The sequence below is a fragment of the Arabidopsis thaliana genome, chromosome 5 (assembly GCF_000001735.4).
Source record: "Arabidopsis thaliana chromosome 5, partial sequence".
NCBI classification, from domain to species: domain Eukaryota; kingdom Viridiplantae; phylum Streptophyta; class Magnoliopsida; order Brassicales; family Brassicaceae; genus Arabidopsis; species Arabidopsis thaliana.
The window spans coordinates 19,452,388-19,469,991 of record NC_003076.8 but is presented as its reverse complement, the minus strand read 5'-3'; the positions used below and the strand labels follow the sequence as shown (position 1 = coordinate 19,469,991).

Here is a 17,604-nt window from a genome sequence, read left to right as displayed (position 1 = left end):
GGGTCGGGTAGATTTGGGTCGGATATGATGGGTGGGGTTGAGTAAGAAAAGGTCAAACCCGGTATTGTGTGGCGAACAACAGAAATTGCATCTTCTACACAGTTCTGAAGCAACAAAACAGGGTTTTGGCTAGGGTTTTAACTTTGGCTGCTCTGTCTCAATCCCTCGAGACTTAAACCCACTTAGTACAATCTCCATATAATTTGAGTAGAACCTAAAAGATCGAAGCTTGAGGAAAATGGTCCCTTCCAATGGCGCAAAGGTTCTTCGCTTGTTGAGTCGTCGATGTCTCTCTTCATCGCTTATTCAAGATTTAGCCAATCAGGTTCGTTCTCCTCTTCTATGTTTCTCTGTATCTCTCTCAATTGGTTTCGAATTGGTTAACCTTCACCTAAATTGCAGAAACTGAGAGGAGTATGTATTGGGAGTTATAGGAGATTGAATACGAGTGTTGGCAATCATGCTAACGTGATTGGAGATTACGCTTCAAAATCTGGTAACTGGGTTTATAAGAAGATGTAATACTTATGAATTGTTCTGTGTGTGATTGAGTTTTTAATTGAGGGTTTTAACATTGTGATCTTGTAATGTAGGACATGATCGGAAATGGATCAACTTTGGAGGTTTTAATACTAATTTTGGTTCTACAAGGTCTTTTCATGGAACAGGTATGATCAGAGGTTTTATAAATACTCATAGTTGTTAGATTGTTTTTATAATTGAATTGTTTTTGATGTTTATGAACACTAGGTTCTTCGTTTATGTCTGCTAAGGACTACTATAGTGTTCTTGGAGTGAGTAAGAATGCTCAAGAAGGTGAAATCAAGAAGGCTTATTATGGGGTAGGGACTATACGATTACAGTCAAATATGTTTATTTGATATAGCTTTTGGTTTCTCATTGATTGATGCTATTTTGTATACAGCTTGCTAAGAAACTCCATCCTGATATGAATAAAGATGATCCAGAAGCTGAGACGAAGTTCCAGGAAGTCTCAAAAGCATATGAAGTGAGTTTGAACTTTTAGATGAAAGCATTTGGTTTGATCTGTTAGAATTTTATACTGAAGGGAATTGTGGTTTGGGACTTGTTTTGGATCAGATTTTGAAAGATAAGGAGAAGCGTGACCTTTATGACCAGGTACATAGGCTTCATAATATCTTCTTGGATTTCGTTTTAGCAAGCTGGCATGGCTCCCTCGATTAAGTATGTCAGATATGATGTAAGTTTGTTGTTATGTCTGCAGGTTGGTCATGAAGCATTTGAGCAAAATGCTAGTGGTGGATTTCCAAATGATCAAGGCTTCGGTGGTGGTGGTGGTGGTGGGTTTAACCCATTTGATATCTTTGGGAGCTTCAATGGCGATGTAATACTTTTCTTTCTTGGTTTTCATCTAATATATTCCACTCAAAAGAATGTTGTTTACTAATTTGATAGATAGCCTTCAGTTTATATTCGCTGATACTTTGATAAAGATATATTTCTTTTTAATGGAAGTGGCTTACTAATCAAAATCCATGGTTCACACCCTAATTCTTTGAAAATCAGATTTTTAACATGTACCGGCAAGATATTGGAGGTCAAGATGTCAAGGTATTGCGATCTGCTTATTTTCCTAGAGATCATTTTGGTGCTTTAAGATTAATAGGTTTCTCTTTTCTTTCCTTCTTTACTGTTGTAAGGTTTTGCTTGATCTTTCTTTCATGGAAGCTGTTCAAGGATGCTCCAAAACTGTGACTTTTCAAACCGAGATGGCTTGTAATACTTGTGGTATGTATATATTTCTAAGATCAAAGTGCTTTATATGTTGTTGTTTTTATCTCAGTCTCAAGTTACTTATTGTTGTTTTCTTTCTTCCTTTCACATTCAGGTGGACAAGGTGTTCCTCCTGGTACCAAACGAGAGAAATGCAAAGCCTGTAATGGCTCTGGGATGGTCAGTGTCATGCATGTTACAGAACTTTAGTTGAACACTGTAATTATATTTTCCTTTTCGTTTTATTATGGTTGTAATAAACTACAGTTTCATTTTTCAGACCTCACTGAGGAGGGGTATGTTAAGCATCCAAACAACTTGCCAGAAGTGTGGTGGAGCTGGTCAAACGTTCTCAGTATGTCATATATTTGATTATTCCTCTTCTTATTATCATATATTCATCTCAAATGTTTGGTCTTTAAGTAGGTTTCTATAACCATTGGATTGCTCATCAAGTTTATTTTGTTGGTATACTAGAGTATTTGCAAATCCTGTAGAGGGGCTAGAGTGGTTCGAGGACAGAAGTCAGTGAAAGTCACTATTGATCCAGGTAAATTTCTTTTTCCATAGTTATAGGTAATAGTAAAAAATATTGTGCAGTTTTCATCACTTTGATCTCACATTTATTTCATCTCATAGGGGTTGACAATAGTGATACATTAAAGGTGGCAAGGGTGGGTGGGGCTGATCCTGAAGGTGACCAGCCTGGAGATCTTTATGTTACTCTCAAGGTGACTTTACTAAAGTCAACTTTCTAACGGACAGTCATAGTTAATTATTTACTTGCGTCTCAATTATTTGGCTGTATTCCTTTTCAGGTTCGTGAAGATCCTGTGTTCCGCAGAGAAGGATCGGATATTCATGTGGACGCGGTTCTCAGTGTTACCCAGGTGAAATAACATGGTTTTGTCAATCCTGTCTTTAAAAGTTTATAGACACTTTTGCCTTCAGCATCTATTTTGGACTTCTGGTGCAGTATCCGTGAGTTCGTTTACCGTTTATGTATTGTTCATGATAACCGAGTATATTTTTCATCTTTTGTCAGGCCATTCTTGGAGGAACCATTCAAGTTCCAACCCTCACTGGTGATGTTGTCGTGAAGGTATATCAATTTTTTTCACATTTAAAAAAATGCTTTAAGATTTTAACTCTAGTTCTATCAACAATGAAACATGCTTGCCAGCAAACTGAACAAGCTCGACAATGTGAAATAGAATTCGCCATCCAGTGATTCGTAAATGCTTTGATTCTAAACTTTAGATTGTCTTTTTCTTTGATGAAAAAGAAGATCAGATTTTGCTTGCTAGCTAACTGATAGTTAATTCCAGCTTTGGGTTTCTGCTCCCACTTGTTGTCGTTTAGGACCTGGTCTTGGAACTTCTCCAGCATTCTAACTTGGAAACTCTTTTGTTGCAGGTCCGTCCTGGAACCCAACCTGGTCACAAAGTAGTGCTAAGAAATAAAGGTGAGCTCTTTTGTTTATGTCGATAAGTTCAGTCGTAGAATACCTGTAAGATGAAAGAAACTTTTGAGTATGATTGTCTTGGATTGAGCTAATTAGTGTCTCACACTGGTTATTAAGAGCAAGACAACAGATTGAGAAACCAATTGTGAAGTGGAGTCTTGTTTGTTTACTTTTCAAATGACATGCTTTTGTTTACGATACAAACAGGAATTAGAGCAAGAAAGTCGACTAAATTTGGGGATCAGTATGTGCATTTCAACGTCAGCATCCCTGCGTAAGTCCTACGAAGTCCTGAGTAAATTGTGTCTGACAATGATATATAATAGTCAAGCTCCACAGCACAATCTTTTCTTATTCTTGTTCATGTTCTTTGGCAGAAATATAACGCAGAGACAGCGTGAACTGCTTGAGGAATTTAGTAAAGCAGAACAAGGTGAATACGAGCAGCGCACAGCAACTGGATCTTCCCAGTGAAAAATGCAAATGCTGCTATAAGCCTAAAAAGCTATTGTTGTGGCTGTATCAATGGATATATAATCAATCAGACAATGATTGAGATTATATTGCGTAGGATTAGTGGAGAGTATTGTCTGGGTTTTACTTTTAACTAATTCTACAATGCTACAAGATAAAAAGAAGGAAAAGCCTGTGCTGTTATTGCCTTCTCAAAGTTATAGAACTTTTGATACGGTTCATTCTTTTTTGTTTTTTACTATCGTCGATCCTTTTTCACGCTTCTCAATTTCAGTGTCTAATTTGCAAATGCTTCTGTCAAACATTTTGTAGCTTACCTCTTTTCTAAGTGTTGTGATTCTAGCGACAAGAAAGAGAATGCATAACAATAGTTGTTCAGTTCGGCACTAGGTACAGTTTTTTTGTTTTTGTTTTTGTTTTTGGAATGTAATGTTAAATGATATTCAAAAGATAAATAAAGTTTGTACAACGAGTGCAATGGTGGGTGCAATGGTGTTTGGTAGCTATTGAAGTTTAAAGAATTTCAAAAAATAAATGGCGGATTTAACTTCTTGCCCCGAACAAGAGTTCACTTGGTACAGTTTTATATTGGCTATATTTGGTTTGTTTTAGTTGATGTCAGTGATGGGCTGATACGTTTCCTTATTTATTTTGTTTATACAGTGGCGAACCGATCAGAATCTGGTTATATAGTTATTGGTCAACTACATAATTGCAATCGCTAGTGACAAGGAAATGAACATAGCCACATTATTTGGTGTAAACAACACTTTCAAGGAAATTTAACAGTTGTACACGTCTGGTCTTCGTAATACCGTAGCAGATCCGCTACCTTAAGCTAAAAAAAGGAACACTAGATGATGACTATCATGCATGTTGTTTGTTCCTTCCTACTTTCTTTGCTTATGGCTTATCAGCCAAAATATTCATCTTCACTATTTAATTTTCTTTTTTTAAATAAAATTATTATGTTGGAGTAAAAATGTCAGGTTAGCTTCCAAGGATTTTAGTCCCGCCAGTTTAGTTTCAGTAAATTTTGACCCATAAATATTTGGGATTTATAGTGGTTTTTAAGTTAATAAAGTTTGGATTTTAGATTTTAAATTTTGCATAAAAGACGGTAAATAAATAGACAACAAAAATAAAATTGAGTCATATCATATTTTATACGCAGTTGAATCGCATGTCTTCGTTCGGAGCCGCACTTTAGTAAATTCTCTATTGATTCATATGTTGACTTTACAAAAAAAAAAAAAAAATAGAACTATTTCAAATTTTCAATATTCCTTTTTTTTTTCAAAGTTTGAATATTACTTTCTAAAAAGTAACAAATCTTCCTCAACAATTTTCTCATAAAAGATACAATGATGAATGAACAATGGAGTGGGGTATACATAGAACACACGAAGGTACAAATCCACTCAATCTCAAACTCCTATACCACTGCAACAACAACACACAACTACAGAACTGGTCACTACTGTCCCTTCCTCTCTTTTGTCGGTAAATGGAGTTACCCGTCGTAGATCTGTCTAGTTACCTCGACTTCTCCGGTGATGAATTAGGATCCGATCTACTCGAATCATGCCGACAAGTGAGTCGGATCCTAAAAGAAACCGGAGCTCTCATTGTTAAAGATCCTCGATGTTGCGCTCAAGACAACGATCGATTCATTGATATGATGGAAAATTATTTCGAAAAACCTGATGATTTCAAACGATTGCAACAAAGACCTAATCTTCACTATCAGGTTTCTTCAATTAACCATCATCACTCTCTCGATTGTGATTCAATTTTAATCGAATTTCGTGTTTTGTTTTCTCATTTCTAGATTAAGCCAAATTAGGGCACAAATCTTAGTCTTATGGGAATTACTATTGCTTAATGTAGTTGTGTTGTTTGATCCCTTTGTTGATTGTGAAATCAGTTGAATCGAATTTCGTGTTTGCTATCGAATTAGTTACGAGAATCTGGATTAAGCCAAATTAGGGCATGATTAGTGAACTTGTCTCAGTTTAAAGCTACTATTGCTTAATGTAGTTGTGTTGTTTAAAAATTTTCAATCTTGTGAATGTAAACACAATATTTCATTGCTATGTGTTGATTTTTTAACAGGTTGGTGCGACGCCGGAGGGAGTTGAAGTGCCGAGGAGTTTGGTTGATGAAGAGATGCAAGAAAAGTTCAATACAATGCCTAATGAATACAAACCACATATTCCGAAAGGACCAGATCATAAGTGGAGATATATGTGGAGAGTTGGTCCTAGGCCATCTAACACACGGTTTAAGGTTTGATCTTCGGATACATTAGATGAGATTTCGGATTATATATGTTTATATGTTGAAGTTGTAGTTTGATTTGTGAGTGACATGCTTTTAGGAGCTTAATTCTGAGCCTGTTGTACCGGAAGGTTTTCCGGGGTGGGAAGAAGTAATGGACTCATGGGGTTACAAGATGATATCCGCGGTTGAGGTGAGGCGTTGCTGCAGAGTTGGAATCTGATGCTTGTTTAGTTTTTTTAACTATGTGGTGATGAATATTATGTTAATACTGTTCAGGTTGTTGCTGAAATGGCAGCAATTGGGTTTGGTTTGCCTAAGGATGCATTTACATCACTCATGAAGCAGGTAAGTTCTTAGCTGTTGTAATGTTGTTCAGAACAGTCATTGCATGGATTGTGATTTCTTCAACTTCAAGAGTGTCGTTCTTGTGAATCTTAGGGTCCTCATCTTCTTGCTCCAACGGGAAGTGATCTTAACTGTTACAACGAGGAAGGGACGATATTTGCAGGATATCACTATGATCTTAATTTTCTAACGATTCATGGAAGAAGTAGATTCCCTGGTCTATATATTTGGTTAAGGAATGGAGAGAAGGTTGCGGTTAAAGTTCCGGTAGGCTGTCTCTTGATTCAAGCTGGAAAGCAGGTAGGGAGATGTTACTGCATTTTTGTTTACTTGAAGCATCTATGAACAGCCAAATATCTCGATTTATGTAATCGAAGAAACGGTGCTAAAATGTTGGTGTTCATGTGTGCAGATAGAATGGTTAACTGCTGGAGAATGCATTGCTGGAATGCATGAAGTGGTTGTTACGAGCAAGACGAAGGATGCCATCACATTAGCAAAGGAACAAAACCGAAGCCTATGGAGAGTTTCCTCGACTGTAAGTCTTAGCCAGTCTCTTGATAAGTTTCCTGACAAGCTCAACTCTTTTGGCTTATCTGAAAGATTTGTTTTTGCCTGTCTTGCAGTTGTTTGCCCACATTGCCTCTGATGCGGAGCTGAAACCTTTGGGACATTTCGCAGAATCATCTTTGGCAAGTAAATATCCGGCGATACCCGCAGGAGAGTATGTTGAACAAGAACTCTCGGTCATCAATCTCAAAGGAAATAAGGGATCTTCATAGTTTCAGTGTTCAGCCGTGAACCAGTTGCATTCATGGGTCGACAAATATTTCCTACTTCCTGCTGATTCTGAAGTTTTGAAATCTTTGCTTTTGTTAAAGCAACTGATGTTGATGAACTCAGAATTTGGTTGAATTTAGGACTTGTATTTGTTTCATTTGAACCGGTGTAAACTTTTTTATTGGTCAACTACAAAGAAGAATAAAAAGCAATAGTTATGCCGTTCCCTTGTATTCAAATGGCCGCCAAATGCAACATATTGAATGCAGGAATGTCTGGTACTGGTTAGAAACTTTTGCGCTAAGCCACCTCTAAAAGTAGAGCTATATTCCACATTAACAAGTGTGTGGACCTAATTAAGCCCTGCATTGCATGTGATCCATTCCAGATTGTACATTCATTTGCAAGATTTCATGAGCAGATATTCTTGATAGATGAACCGGCGACTGTCTTAACCTCATACTCTGCATTTTTTATTTGGAGCACGCCAAGCGATATCATCCTTTCGAAGTTGGACTGGTACATTTGCCAAAACCACATCCCGAGTGTACTCTGTATGTACTCGGTTTTTGTAATGATGAGGAATTACCGTGCATCTTTTAAAACCGCATCAAAAGACTCAGCGAGATTGCTTTGTTAAACATATTTTTTGATATGAACCCTAAGATATGGGACATCTATATCAATCACATAATAGAATCAAAAAGAGGATTTAGAGTTACCTCCATTCATTGTACAAATGATGCTACCTTTGATGGTAAAGCTTTCTTCCTAAATGATTTGTAGACTTGAAAGTGAAACTCTTATAACTTTGATTCGAAGATAAGGTTTCTCTTCCCTTACCTCTAATCTTTCTCTTTAAGTGTTGTTTTTATTAATATGATACATTTGTGATGGAGCAAAGCATCTACTTATAGATAGGGAGATGACCTTATTATCATTAGGTAAGACACATAATCTTAGTTAAAACAATGGGCGGAAATTTTTTAAATACACTAAACTATAAAATTTAGGAAAATATACTTCATTTGAGAAGAAAAGAAAAACTACATATTTTTTAGTTGTATGAGTACTTAAATACCTAAATTATAATTAACTATTTATTTCTAAAAAAAAAAAAATCAAACTAATTATAAATTATAAATTTTCAACTTGTAGGTTATAATTTTTAGTACTTGTACTCTTTGAACACATTCAACAAATAAATTTGTGGAATTAATATGTAATCTGTCAATAACCATAGTTCATTTCATAGAAGTACATAACATTTCTTTTATTATACATGCAAAGGAAAATAAAAACAAAAACAGAATTGATATATAAAACGGTGAAGAAGATAGATGTGACATGGTTAAGGGAGGAGACGTCGCAGAGCATGTGTGTAATGTGTGAGAGCCCAAAGAGAGAACGTGTTCCTATAGGTCGGAAAATGGAGCATCACAGTTCTCATGAACGTTCCCATTATTTCCTGGAAATATATAAAAACAAAATTAAGTGTTATGATATCTATAATTTTATACTTGTCAACAACATTTTGACACATGCCTTGAATTTGAGTGATGATAAGCCAAATTAAACCTCATCATGTGCCTAATAATGGACTAATGGCTGCCTAGTAATGAGAACTATTAATTCTGTTGACATATATTTCTTTCTTTAGTTGTGCTTTAGAGGGTCATGTTAGGTGTTTGAAATACTAATAATATGCACATTATATATGAATAATGAAAACCAGTTATAGGATTAAAATCACCTGCTGTGGAAAATCGCCATTATCCAACTGTGAATTGATCAACACTTGAGCAGCACGATGAACCGGTAAAGGATCTCTCTCCATCTGATCACCCATAATTAGCACCATAAGTGCTTGTGCTGTTTGCACCACATTTGTGCTGTTTCCTTTCAAAGGAGTATATTTCTTGCTTGGACAAGAGAGAAAGCTCTCTCCCCAGCCACCCTCCGGATTTTGTGTGTCTAGAAGAAAACGAACTGCTTTACGAATTGCTTCACAGTTACTGTAAGTCTTCCCAGCGGCCACAAGACCTCTTACCGCAAAGAAGGTCCCGTATATAAAACACACTCCCCAATTTCCGTACCATGAACCATCCACCGTTTGCATGTCTTCAATGTACTTTGCAGCCTTTGTTATAAACCGTTTAACCTCTACGTTTTTATACCCTGGAAACTGTTTGTTAAACTGAGTCAATGCTGCAATCGCTGACCCCGTACATTCTACATACCTAAAAATCATGATATTTAACAACTTTAATTATGCTCAAACAAACAAAATAAATATCGATGAAGAGAGGGTGATAAGTATATCGTTCGTACTCATACTCCACGATTGTGTCTTCAAGGAACTCCACTGGACTAAGCCACTGCATTTAATTTAAGTAATTTGTTACGTTATATCACAAAAAAGCGTCCATGATATATAACTAGATAATAGTTTTACCTCTAACCAGGCTTTTCCTTCAACTGGTTGCCATGCTGCTATGCCTCCATTATCACTCTATAATAATCATATATAAGAAAATATATTAGATTGGTGTATGGTCGGTAAAGTAATTTGTATCATTCTTTTTTCAAATATTGCCTATTGTTTAATTTGATACTAAAAATTATACAATTTAATCATTTCAATATATATGTTTTCAAATTTCACCAGTATATATAGTCTCTTTTATTGTGTCAATAGGGTCCATTGTTCATTGTCAATACGGGGAGGCAGAGTCGAATTCTCATGCTAAAGAAACATGCAGACACCACTAATAATCTAAAATTTTGAATCTATTTTATACTATCAAACTTTTTTTAAAACAACTTAGCAATTTTAATATTATACTGAGCTATGTAATTTAATATCATTTCGAATATCATATAGTAATAATTTATTAGTGGATTCTTAGGTGATTACCTGCAGATAGAGAAGATAATCAACGGCATCATAGAGTTTCTCCACATCCATTTTTTTTCCAATAAGCTCGGACGGCATGCTCTCGAAGAATAGACAACACTAAAGAAAATGGCCAAAACATTTGTTTACATTTCAGACTAATGACTAGGATATTAGTACAAAAAGGCGGTGTAATAATGACGGTTACCTCTAAGCTTTCAGCAGTACAATCTGAAACAGGCCATCCTTGATCTTGATCTGAAAATGTCCATCCACCTTTTGTCTTGTGACGAAACATTTTGAAGTGATCACCGCGAGGGTTCTCTGTAATTTGTGATTTCTTCAAGTAATCATATCCTTTAACGAGCGTTGTTTTAATCTCATCATCAACATCATGATCATCAATTCCGTCTAGTAATGCATGTAGCGATAAGGCTGTATCCCATAATTGGCTACCAAAAGACTACAAAAGTTGCACATGTGTTAACGCAGCTCTTTAATGCTATGGAGGATTTTGGTTTTGAGTTCGGAGTATATAAGTAAGAGTCATAATTAAAAAAGCACCCACTTGAATTTTCAGGCCATCCTCGCCAATCCATATGTATTCGCGAACTCGAGCAAGATGTTTTTTAAAATAATCACTCTTAGGGTCTTCTATCCAACATGCAAGCATATGAAAGGCCTATATGAAACAAAAGTAAGAAAGAAAACAAAATCTTAATTACTTAATTTGTTACGAGAAGAATAACAAAATAAAACTATCACAACGACTACCTTTGGCAGGCATCCGCCTGTAATATATCTGGTGGATTCGTCATGATAGTGAATGAGTGCCATAGTGGATTGAAGAGCTCTTTGTCTTATTAGCTTGTTTAAAGGCCATCGATCTAGGATACTCTCTGAGAACATGTGAACACTCTTCCAAAACAAATCTTGTAAAAATGAGCGTGGATAGTAGAGATCTTCCTGCATATGAGAATCATTACATTCATTTAATATATGAATTATTTGGTAAACAAAGACTTCTTTAGAAAATTAATTGCAAACTAAGGGAATTAATTTATTTATTTTGGTTTTTCTTAAATATTTTATGTATTTATTATTAGCAATATCTTCATCCCCCACATATAATGTTGATTATCAACTAGTTATTGTTTGAAAAATGATTGATCTACTTTGGACGTTTAGGAAACTATGTATATATGTGTGTTCACAATAGATAAATATATAGTTTTAATTTGCATACCGATTCACATATAAAAGAAATAGTAGAAATGAAGTGTTACTTGGGTATAATAATCAAAACATCACGAATAATTTCAGGGAGAAAGTTCAAAAACTAATTGTATGTTTCTTTATTTTTATTGTGTATGGTAAGTGTGTTAGTAATACTAGCTTCTTCTTTTCTTTTCTTTTTAGTTTTAAGACCCGAATACATTAGTTTGTACGTAAGATAGATTATTAAAACACATAAAACCTGAATACATCTTTGTTTTCTAATATAGAACTTACCTTTCCACATCGGTTTCGTGTTTGCGTCCAATTGATTTTTGCATAAGGCTCCGGATAAAGCTCTTCTCGGAGCTGGAGAATGAGAGGTGTTGGGGGAGCCACAAATTTTTTACCATACAAGTATGACAACCCCATGAAAGTATCCCGTAAATAAATCCAGAGAGTCCCTACACATTTACATACATACATATATTTTTATTAAATATATAAACAAAATTACTTTAAAGTCAAACATTTAATGATATAACCAACAGCACAATATTATGAGGTGTCCAAAAGTAAAACCTCCATTAACAGGAAAAGAAGACGGAAGCAACCAGAACTCTGGAGGTATAGGATTGCAGCCAGACCAATCATACACTCCAAGAACCTGATCAATTCCAAGGTGAAGATGACAAAAGACATATGATCTAATATTTAACAATAAATAATATAGTTTTTTAAGTATAGTAATATGGATCTTTATAAAATAAATAGTAGCCACATACCGAAAGCAACGCTTTTCCGATCAAGGGCGTGTAGGTAGCACCACCATGGTCCATGATCCACTTATGAGCCTTTGCACAACCATTTCTTTGATCATCATGACCGACTTCTTCTCCCACAATTCGTAGACAGACGTAATTAATGACTGTACAGAACATAACACTGTGGCTTTCTACGTGTAAACCCCACCCACCATCTTCGTTCTACAAAAACAGTTTTGCTTAAATACTCTTTCTATAGTTCATATATAAACCTTCAAGTATATGAAATATATGTGTACGTACCTGCATGTTGTAGATGTGACGTAGTAACTCTTTAACATGCTCGGGAGTGAAGATTTTCTCCAGATGTCCAGTGATGTACAAGCATATCAACTGTGCAGCACAATATTTATTATTATTATTACAGAAATAATTATTTGGAAAATGTCTGTATATAGCTATTAAAGCAAGTTTATATATATAAAAAAAAGGAAAAAAAAAAGAAGAAGCTAGTTTATAATAGTAACTCACAAAAGGAGGGGTATAGAAATTTGGGCCAGAGTTTTCAGCTGGCCAGTGTCCATCATCAGCCTGCAAGGCTGTGAAATAGAGTAACCCTCTTTTCAATGCTGTCTTTGCATCTTCGTACTTTATCTTTCTTGCATCCTCGATTATCACTCGTGGAATCTTCTGTTCGAATTTCTTCTCCCTAAGAAACTGTTATGTCCACACAGAATAAAAAATTTATCTTCTGAAGTGTATTCATATAGATCAAATTATAATATATTGTTAAACTTCAAAGTATTTCACCTGCATGCGCCATAAGAGATCGGCAGTAGTCTTGAAACGTGACGTGTTGTCTGAGAATTTGTGCCGAGCATCCTCTACCTCGGCAATTTCTTGTGGAGAGCCTGCGTTGGCATCAAATTCCCAAATCTGCCTCCCTGCATAGTTGTTGGTGGTGAACAGGTGAGTATCCTCTCCAGCCTTCGGTCCAGTTCTCAGCCTCCACATTTTGTAAGGTTGCTCTAAGTTTACTTGGACAAGGAGGACACATTATACTTTATACTCGCTTCGTATTTTTTATAGTCGATGTTTTAGGAATTTTTTTTTCTTGCAATTAAATTATGTTTTCAAATTTTAATACAAACCAATTAATTTTTATTTTTATTTTTGATGATTTCTATTATGTAAATGATTTTATTATTGGTTTGTTTGAGTTATAATAGATTATAAACAATGTGTTAGTTTTGAGAAAAACAAAAATTAAAAAAAAAAAAATTGTTTTGTAAAAATTTTAAACATCAACCACAAAAATACGTAGAAAAGAATATTATATAGATTGTTGTTAATAAACACGATGCATGTGAGAAACGGGTGTGAATATAAATTATAAGTTCTCAAATAATTTTATTCCTTAACGTTTATTTCGTAAGCAACTACGTTTCGCATTGTCATCACTTTGACTTCTTGACGTATTAGTAATTGTTTTATATTTGCTTAACGATATTCATATCTTTCTAATTAGTTTTTCAATACAAAAATATTATAAGCCAAGTAGACATCTATAGGAAAGTTGTTCGCCGTACCTAGTTTAAGATTAAGAACTATATGCAATGTGCGAGTAGAATCAGCATAGGTGATTCCGAGAGTTGAGAGAAATGGAAAGTAGAATTTAAGAAAAAAAAGAAGTCGTTTTCTTGTTAATCTCAAAAACAAGGCATATGGAATTACAAAAAAAAAAAAACTAACTAGCTTTGATAACAAATTATTGCTTTGTTTGCAAGTTGCGTATATCTAGGATTTTTTAAGGTACATATATATCTGCATCGTTTTGAAACGTGACATGTTGTTTGAAAAATTCTGACGAGCGTTCTCTATCTCGGCAATTTCTTGTGGAGATCCTGAGTTGGTATTCAACACCCAAATCTGCCTCCTGGCTTAATTAGTTGTTGGTGGTGAACAAGCGAGTATCCTCACCGGCCTTCGGTCCAAGTCTTAGCCTCCACATCTATTTTGAATCCTCCTAGTTTATTTGGAAAGAGAGTACACATTCTACTTATAATACTATATAGATTGATGAAAGAAACCACGTTGCGTGTGGGGAACTGGTGATATAAATCAATATTATAAGTTCCAACTAATTTATTACTTCATGTTTATAATCTTTTACTGCAAATGCTTTTCACTAGGGTTCGGGGTTTGGACTCGATTCGGGTTTTTGGGTGAGGCTCATAGCCCCGTTTGGGTATCTATAATATTTACGTTTGTTTCAGATAGGGTTCAAACTTTCAGATATTTTTTTGTGTTTTTTTTTATATGTTTAAGGTTAAAAGAACTATGAGGAAATATCAAAAATACTCTACAACATATCCGAATTTCATTTGCTTGCCTCCTTCTTTACTTAGACTTCCCGCTAACCCAAGCGAGCATTCAAATATCTGTCATCCGGAAAATTTGGTCAAAAAGAAATCCAAACTACTCATAAGTATTCGAAAGTACTCCAAAATATTTGAATTAACCGAAAAACTTGATAAGAAAAAGCTATCCAAAAATACTCGAAAATATCTTAATTACTTAAGGCTATATAAAAATGGGGAAAATGTCAAAAAAATCACTAACTTTCAAATTTGGGATGATTAAATCATGAACTGCGAGGATAACAAAAAAATCGTAAAGTTTTTGTTAACTTTAAATTTAAATGACAATGTTGGTTGACAAGCCAATTTAGACATGTCGTTAAGTAGGTTAACAGAAAAACTTTACGGTGTTAAAATCCCGTTAGTCGTTTCTGTTATGGCTAAACGTCATCGGTTTATTGTACACTAAACGAAGTCGTATTGATAAATGAAAATAGACAAAATCCCCACATCGAAAAAACAATCCCTGAAAGCTAAAAATTTCCCAAATCGAAAACACAATCCCCAAAGATCTCTATGTTGAAATTAGCTCGAGACTTCTTCCTTTCAGTATGTTTTGATGAGTTCAAGCTCTGTCACATCATGTGTCGTCATTTTGTACGGCTGCTGTTTCATTTAGTCTCTGTGACCGATGAAGACGAACCTTCCCCCCTTCCCCCCCCCCCCCACGAGTTGTAACCATTTCAATCGGAATTTCAAAAGAGAGACATAAAGATTCTAGGATTAGAAATCGATTAGGGAAAAATGAGTTTCGATTTAGGGATTAAGGTTTTTGTTTTTTTAAATCGACAAAATGACGTCGTTTTCTCTATACGATAAATGATGTTGTTTAGAAATAATAAAGAAGACTAACGAGATTTTAACACCGTAAAGGTTTTCTGTTAGTTTACATAACGTCATGACTAAAATGGCTTGTTAACCAAACTTTCTTATTTAAATTTAAAGTTAACAAAAGCATTACGATTTTTTTATCTTCTTACATAGGATTTAAACGTTCCAAATTTAAAAGTACGTAAATTTTTTTTAACTTTTTCCATATAAAAATGGTTAATAAGTTAACTTAGCTTTGAGTTTTTTACTGTACTATTTTCGGGTTTTGTTCAAGTATTATCCGATGTGCAAAATTCCTAAATCTAAGATCCGTTGGATATTTTCTATGATTGTTTTTTTTCCAAACGGGTTCCAAATTTAAATTTTTGGATTTGGTAGTTTCATCATGGCATAAATTTGACTAATTGTCGTATGATTATGATGCGTGAATGTTTTATATTCATTGTTTTCAATTACTTTTCAATTCAAAAATATTAAAAGCTATCTAGACTTCAATAAGAAAGTTGATGGGCGTATCTTTTTAATGTTAAGAATTAGAAGCAACGAGATATAAAAGTCTTACTTCCTCTGTTCCTTTTTATTTGATTGTTTAGGAAAAACACACATATTAAGGTAAACATATTAAAGTTGATTTAAAATGTATTATTTTGTAATTTACAATTTCTTATAACTTTAAACCAATAATATTCACCAATAATATTTAATTATTTTTATTAAAGTTTACCATTTATGAATAATAACTAATAAATATTGCATAGAAAATATAAAAATTCAATTTTTTTTATTCAATTTTTTTTTCCAAAATAAAATAACAGATGGAATACTATTTAAAAAAACAAAAAAATGTCTACTATTTACAAAACTGGACATCAAGTCAAAATATGACGATCCTGTTATATTATTATATTTACATTGTATTTACTGATAAATTTGTATGATAATATTTTTTTGGTTTCACTAAAAACATTGTTTATATTCATATTATAATTCAACTAAAATATTTTTTGTTAGATATAATTTTTGTTTATTATAAGTTACGATATTCAAAAATGTAAAGCGAGAGATTTAGAATAATGCGGTTGAATTTTAATAAATTAGTCAATAATTTATTACAAAAAATGTTCATATGTTGTATTATTGAATTTTAATAAATTATTTACATCTACCAGGAGAGAGTGGTAAATGACGGTTGTCACTTTTTATTTCATATTATTCTTTTTTGGTCGTTTTTTTTTCTCTCGCCATTAATTTCTTTTCTTTCCCTCATTAGATTTCTTTTATTTTCGTTGGATCTCCTCTTTTCTTTCTCCTTTTTTCCCTCTCATCGGATTTTTTCACCAGCATCTATTTTTTTTCCTATCGGATCTCCTCTTTTATTTTTTTCACCACCATCAGATCTTCTCTTTTATTTATTTCTCTCATTTTTTTGTCGTTTTTTTTTAAAGATAAATTTTTTGCAAGATAAATTTTCCTTTTAAGGTAAACAGGATGGGTTCTTAAGAGATATAGCATAACAGTTGATTCATGAAGCACATGGTCGAGGCATATCTAGTCGTTTAACAATCAAGAAAACGTTCAACATGTTGCATGAACACTTTGTTTTTGCCAAAGATAGGTAGAGATGATCATACCATTATAGAGAGTGAAACTTGCCAAAAGATGATATTTCATTTCTAATTTAGATTTTTACACTTTTTTCATATTCCTATTCACCTTACGATGATGTGAATGTGAGTATGGATTCTACTGTGGGACTTCTAAGAGGTAAAGAGGAAAATGATTTTAGTATGGTTGTAAGTTGCAACGCCATGACCGCCATTTTTAATGGGTCCCACGTTTTTTCTAGTCTTTCGATGATTAGTACGTTATGTCCGGGAAACTTGAATATTTGTTTATCGATCTAAAAATTTACCACAATATTTTTATGTTTTGTTTTCACTCAAGTGATTGCAACAATTTTTTTCAGGAAATAATTTACCATAAAATTATTCTAGCTCAAGCATCACTAATTGTGGAGTTCTTTCGTGACGTTTGATAAAAAAATAAGTACCTTTTAGAGATGGTAATGGTCAAATCAATTTTTTGAATGTTTTTATGCACTACCATATTTACTAAAAACCGGGGTGTTATAATTCACCAAACAGATCATAACGTCCTTGTTGCGTATCAAGACCGTCATTCCCGACGGTATGAGCCCTCTTGACTCCACCCTCGTCTAAGTTCAGCTTTGATACTACTTGTAATGCTTCGACCGTCACTTTTTTTAGTGGATTCCACATACGTACTCTCTCCGTTTGTAGGACAATATATTTTTACAGTCGGTTCGCGATATCTGGAAAGCTTTAAAAACTATTTTATCGATATTCCAAGGGACTA

At 34.1% G+C, this 17,604-nt stretch overlaps 3 protein-coding genes across 4 annotated transcripts; 2 read left to right on the top strand and 1 right to left on the bottom strand.

The window, feature by feature from the left end:
- The first annotated feature begins 52 nt into the window (after window positions 1-52).
- On the top strand, window positions 53-4,204 carry GFA2 (gametophytic factor 2). The gene is made up of 18 exons (NM_124177.4): window positions 53-325; window positions 403-496; window positions 594-668; window positions 751-842; window positions 926-1,009; window positions 1,102-1,140; window positions 1,247-1,366; window positions 1,549-1,593; window positions 1,683-1,770; window positions 1,871-1,935; window positions 2,036-2,110; window positions 2,233-2,305; window positions 2,395-2,486; window positions 2,574-2,645; window positions 2,801-2,857; window positions 3,172-3,220; window positions 3,428-3,494; window positions 3,598-4,204. Exons 1-18 carry the CDS (start codon window positions 239-241, stop codon window positions 3,692-3,694), a joined length of 1,371 nt encoding a protein of 456 aa, NP_568690.1. The 5' UTR covers window positions 53-238; the 3' UTR covers window positions 3,695-4,204.
- Window positions 4,205-5,020: 816 nt separating this feature from the next.
- Window positions 5,021-7,476, top strand: AT5G48020 (2-oxoglutarate (2OG) and Fe(II)-dependent oxygenase superfamily protein). Its single transcript, NM_124176.3, has 7 exons — window positions 5,021-5,444; window positions 5,810-5,983; window positions 6,075-6,167; window positions 6,254-6,322; window positions 6,416-6,622; window positions 6,735-6,860; window positions 6,949-7,476. Exons 1-7 carry the CDS (start codon window positions 5,202-5,204, stop codon window positions 7,102-7,104), a joined length of 1,068 nt encoding a protein of 355 aa, NP_568689.1. The 5' UTR covers window positions 5,021-5,201; the 3' UTR covers window positions 7,105-7,476.
- An 809-nt stretch (window positions 7,477-8,285) lies between these two features.
- Window positions 8,286-13,155, bottom strand: THAS1 (thalianol synthase 1). 2 transcript variants are annotated; one of them, NM_001085264.2, is made up of 14 exons: window positions 12,788-13,155; window positions 12,509-12,694; window positions 12,281-12,370; window positions 11,999-12,199; window positions 11,796-11,880; window positions 11,511-11,677; window positions 10,773-10,964; window positions 10,567-10,680; window positions 10,207-10,461; window positions 10,020-10,118; window positions 9,558-9,614; window positions 9,434-9,480; window positions 8,856-9,342; window positions 8,286-8,570 (listed from the first exon to the last, which is right to left on the bottom strand). In NM_001085264.2, exons 1-14 carry the CDS (start codon window positions 12,989-12,991, stop codon window positions 8,454-8,456), a joined length of 2,301 nt encoding a protein of 766 aa, NP_001078733.1. In that variant the 5' UTR covers window positions 12,992-13,155; the 3' UTR covers window positions 8,286-8,453. The 2 variants fall into 2 exon arrangements, with proteins under 2 accessions (NP_001078733.1, NP_199612.3); NM_124175.4 differs by lacking the exon at window positions 9,434-9,480 and having other exon boundaries at window positions 8,303-8,570; window positions 8,856-9,365; window positions 12,788-13,032.
- Window positions 13,156-17,604: the final 4,449 nt, after the last annotated feature.

Coding starts and splice junctions, on each gene's coding strand:
- THAS1 (NM_001085264.2), bottom strand. CDS start 12,991: ATGTGGAGGCTGAGAACTGGACCGAAGGCTGGAGAGGATACTCACCTG. Junction 11,881..11,998: donor TCGGAAAAGCGTTGCTTTCG/GTATGTGGCTAC, acceptor GGAATTGATCAG/GTTCTTGGAGTGTATGATTG. Junction 10,119..10,206: donor GTACTGCTGAAAGCTTAGAG/GTAACCGTCATT, acceptor CATTTTCTTTAG/TGTTGTCTATTCTTCGAGAG.
- AT5G48020 (NM_124176.3), top strand. CDS start 5,202: ATGGAGTTACCCGTCGTAGATCTGTCTAGTTACCTCGACTTCTCCGGT. Junction 5,984..6,074: donor CATCTAACACACGGTTTAAG/GTTTGATCTTCG, acceptor ACATGCTTTTAG/GAGCTTAATTCTGAGCCTGT. Junction 6,623..6,734: donor TGATTCAAGCTGGAAAGCAG/GTAGGGAGATGT, acceptor TCATGTGTGCAG/ATAGAATGGTTAACTGCTGG.
- GFA2 (NM_124177.4), top strand. CDS start 239: ATGGTCCCTTCCAATGGCGCAAAGGTTCTTCGCTTGTTGAGTCGTCGA. Junction 1,141..1,246: donor AGCGTGACCTTTATGACCAG/GTACATAGGCTT, acceptor TTATGTCTGCAG/GTTGGTCATGAAGCATTTGA. Junction 3,495..3,597: donor TTCAACGTCAGCATCCCTGC/GTAAGTCCTACG, acceptor GTTCTTTGGCAG/AAATATAACGCAGAGACAGC.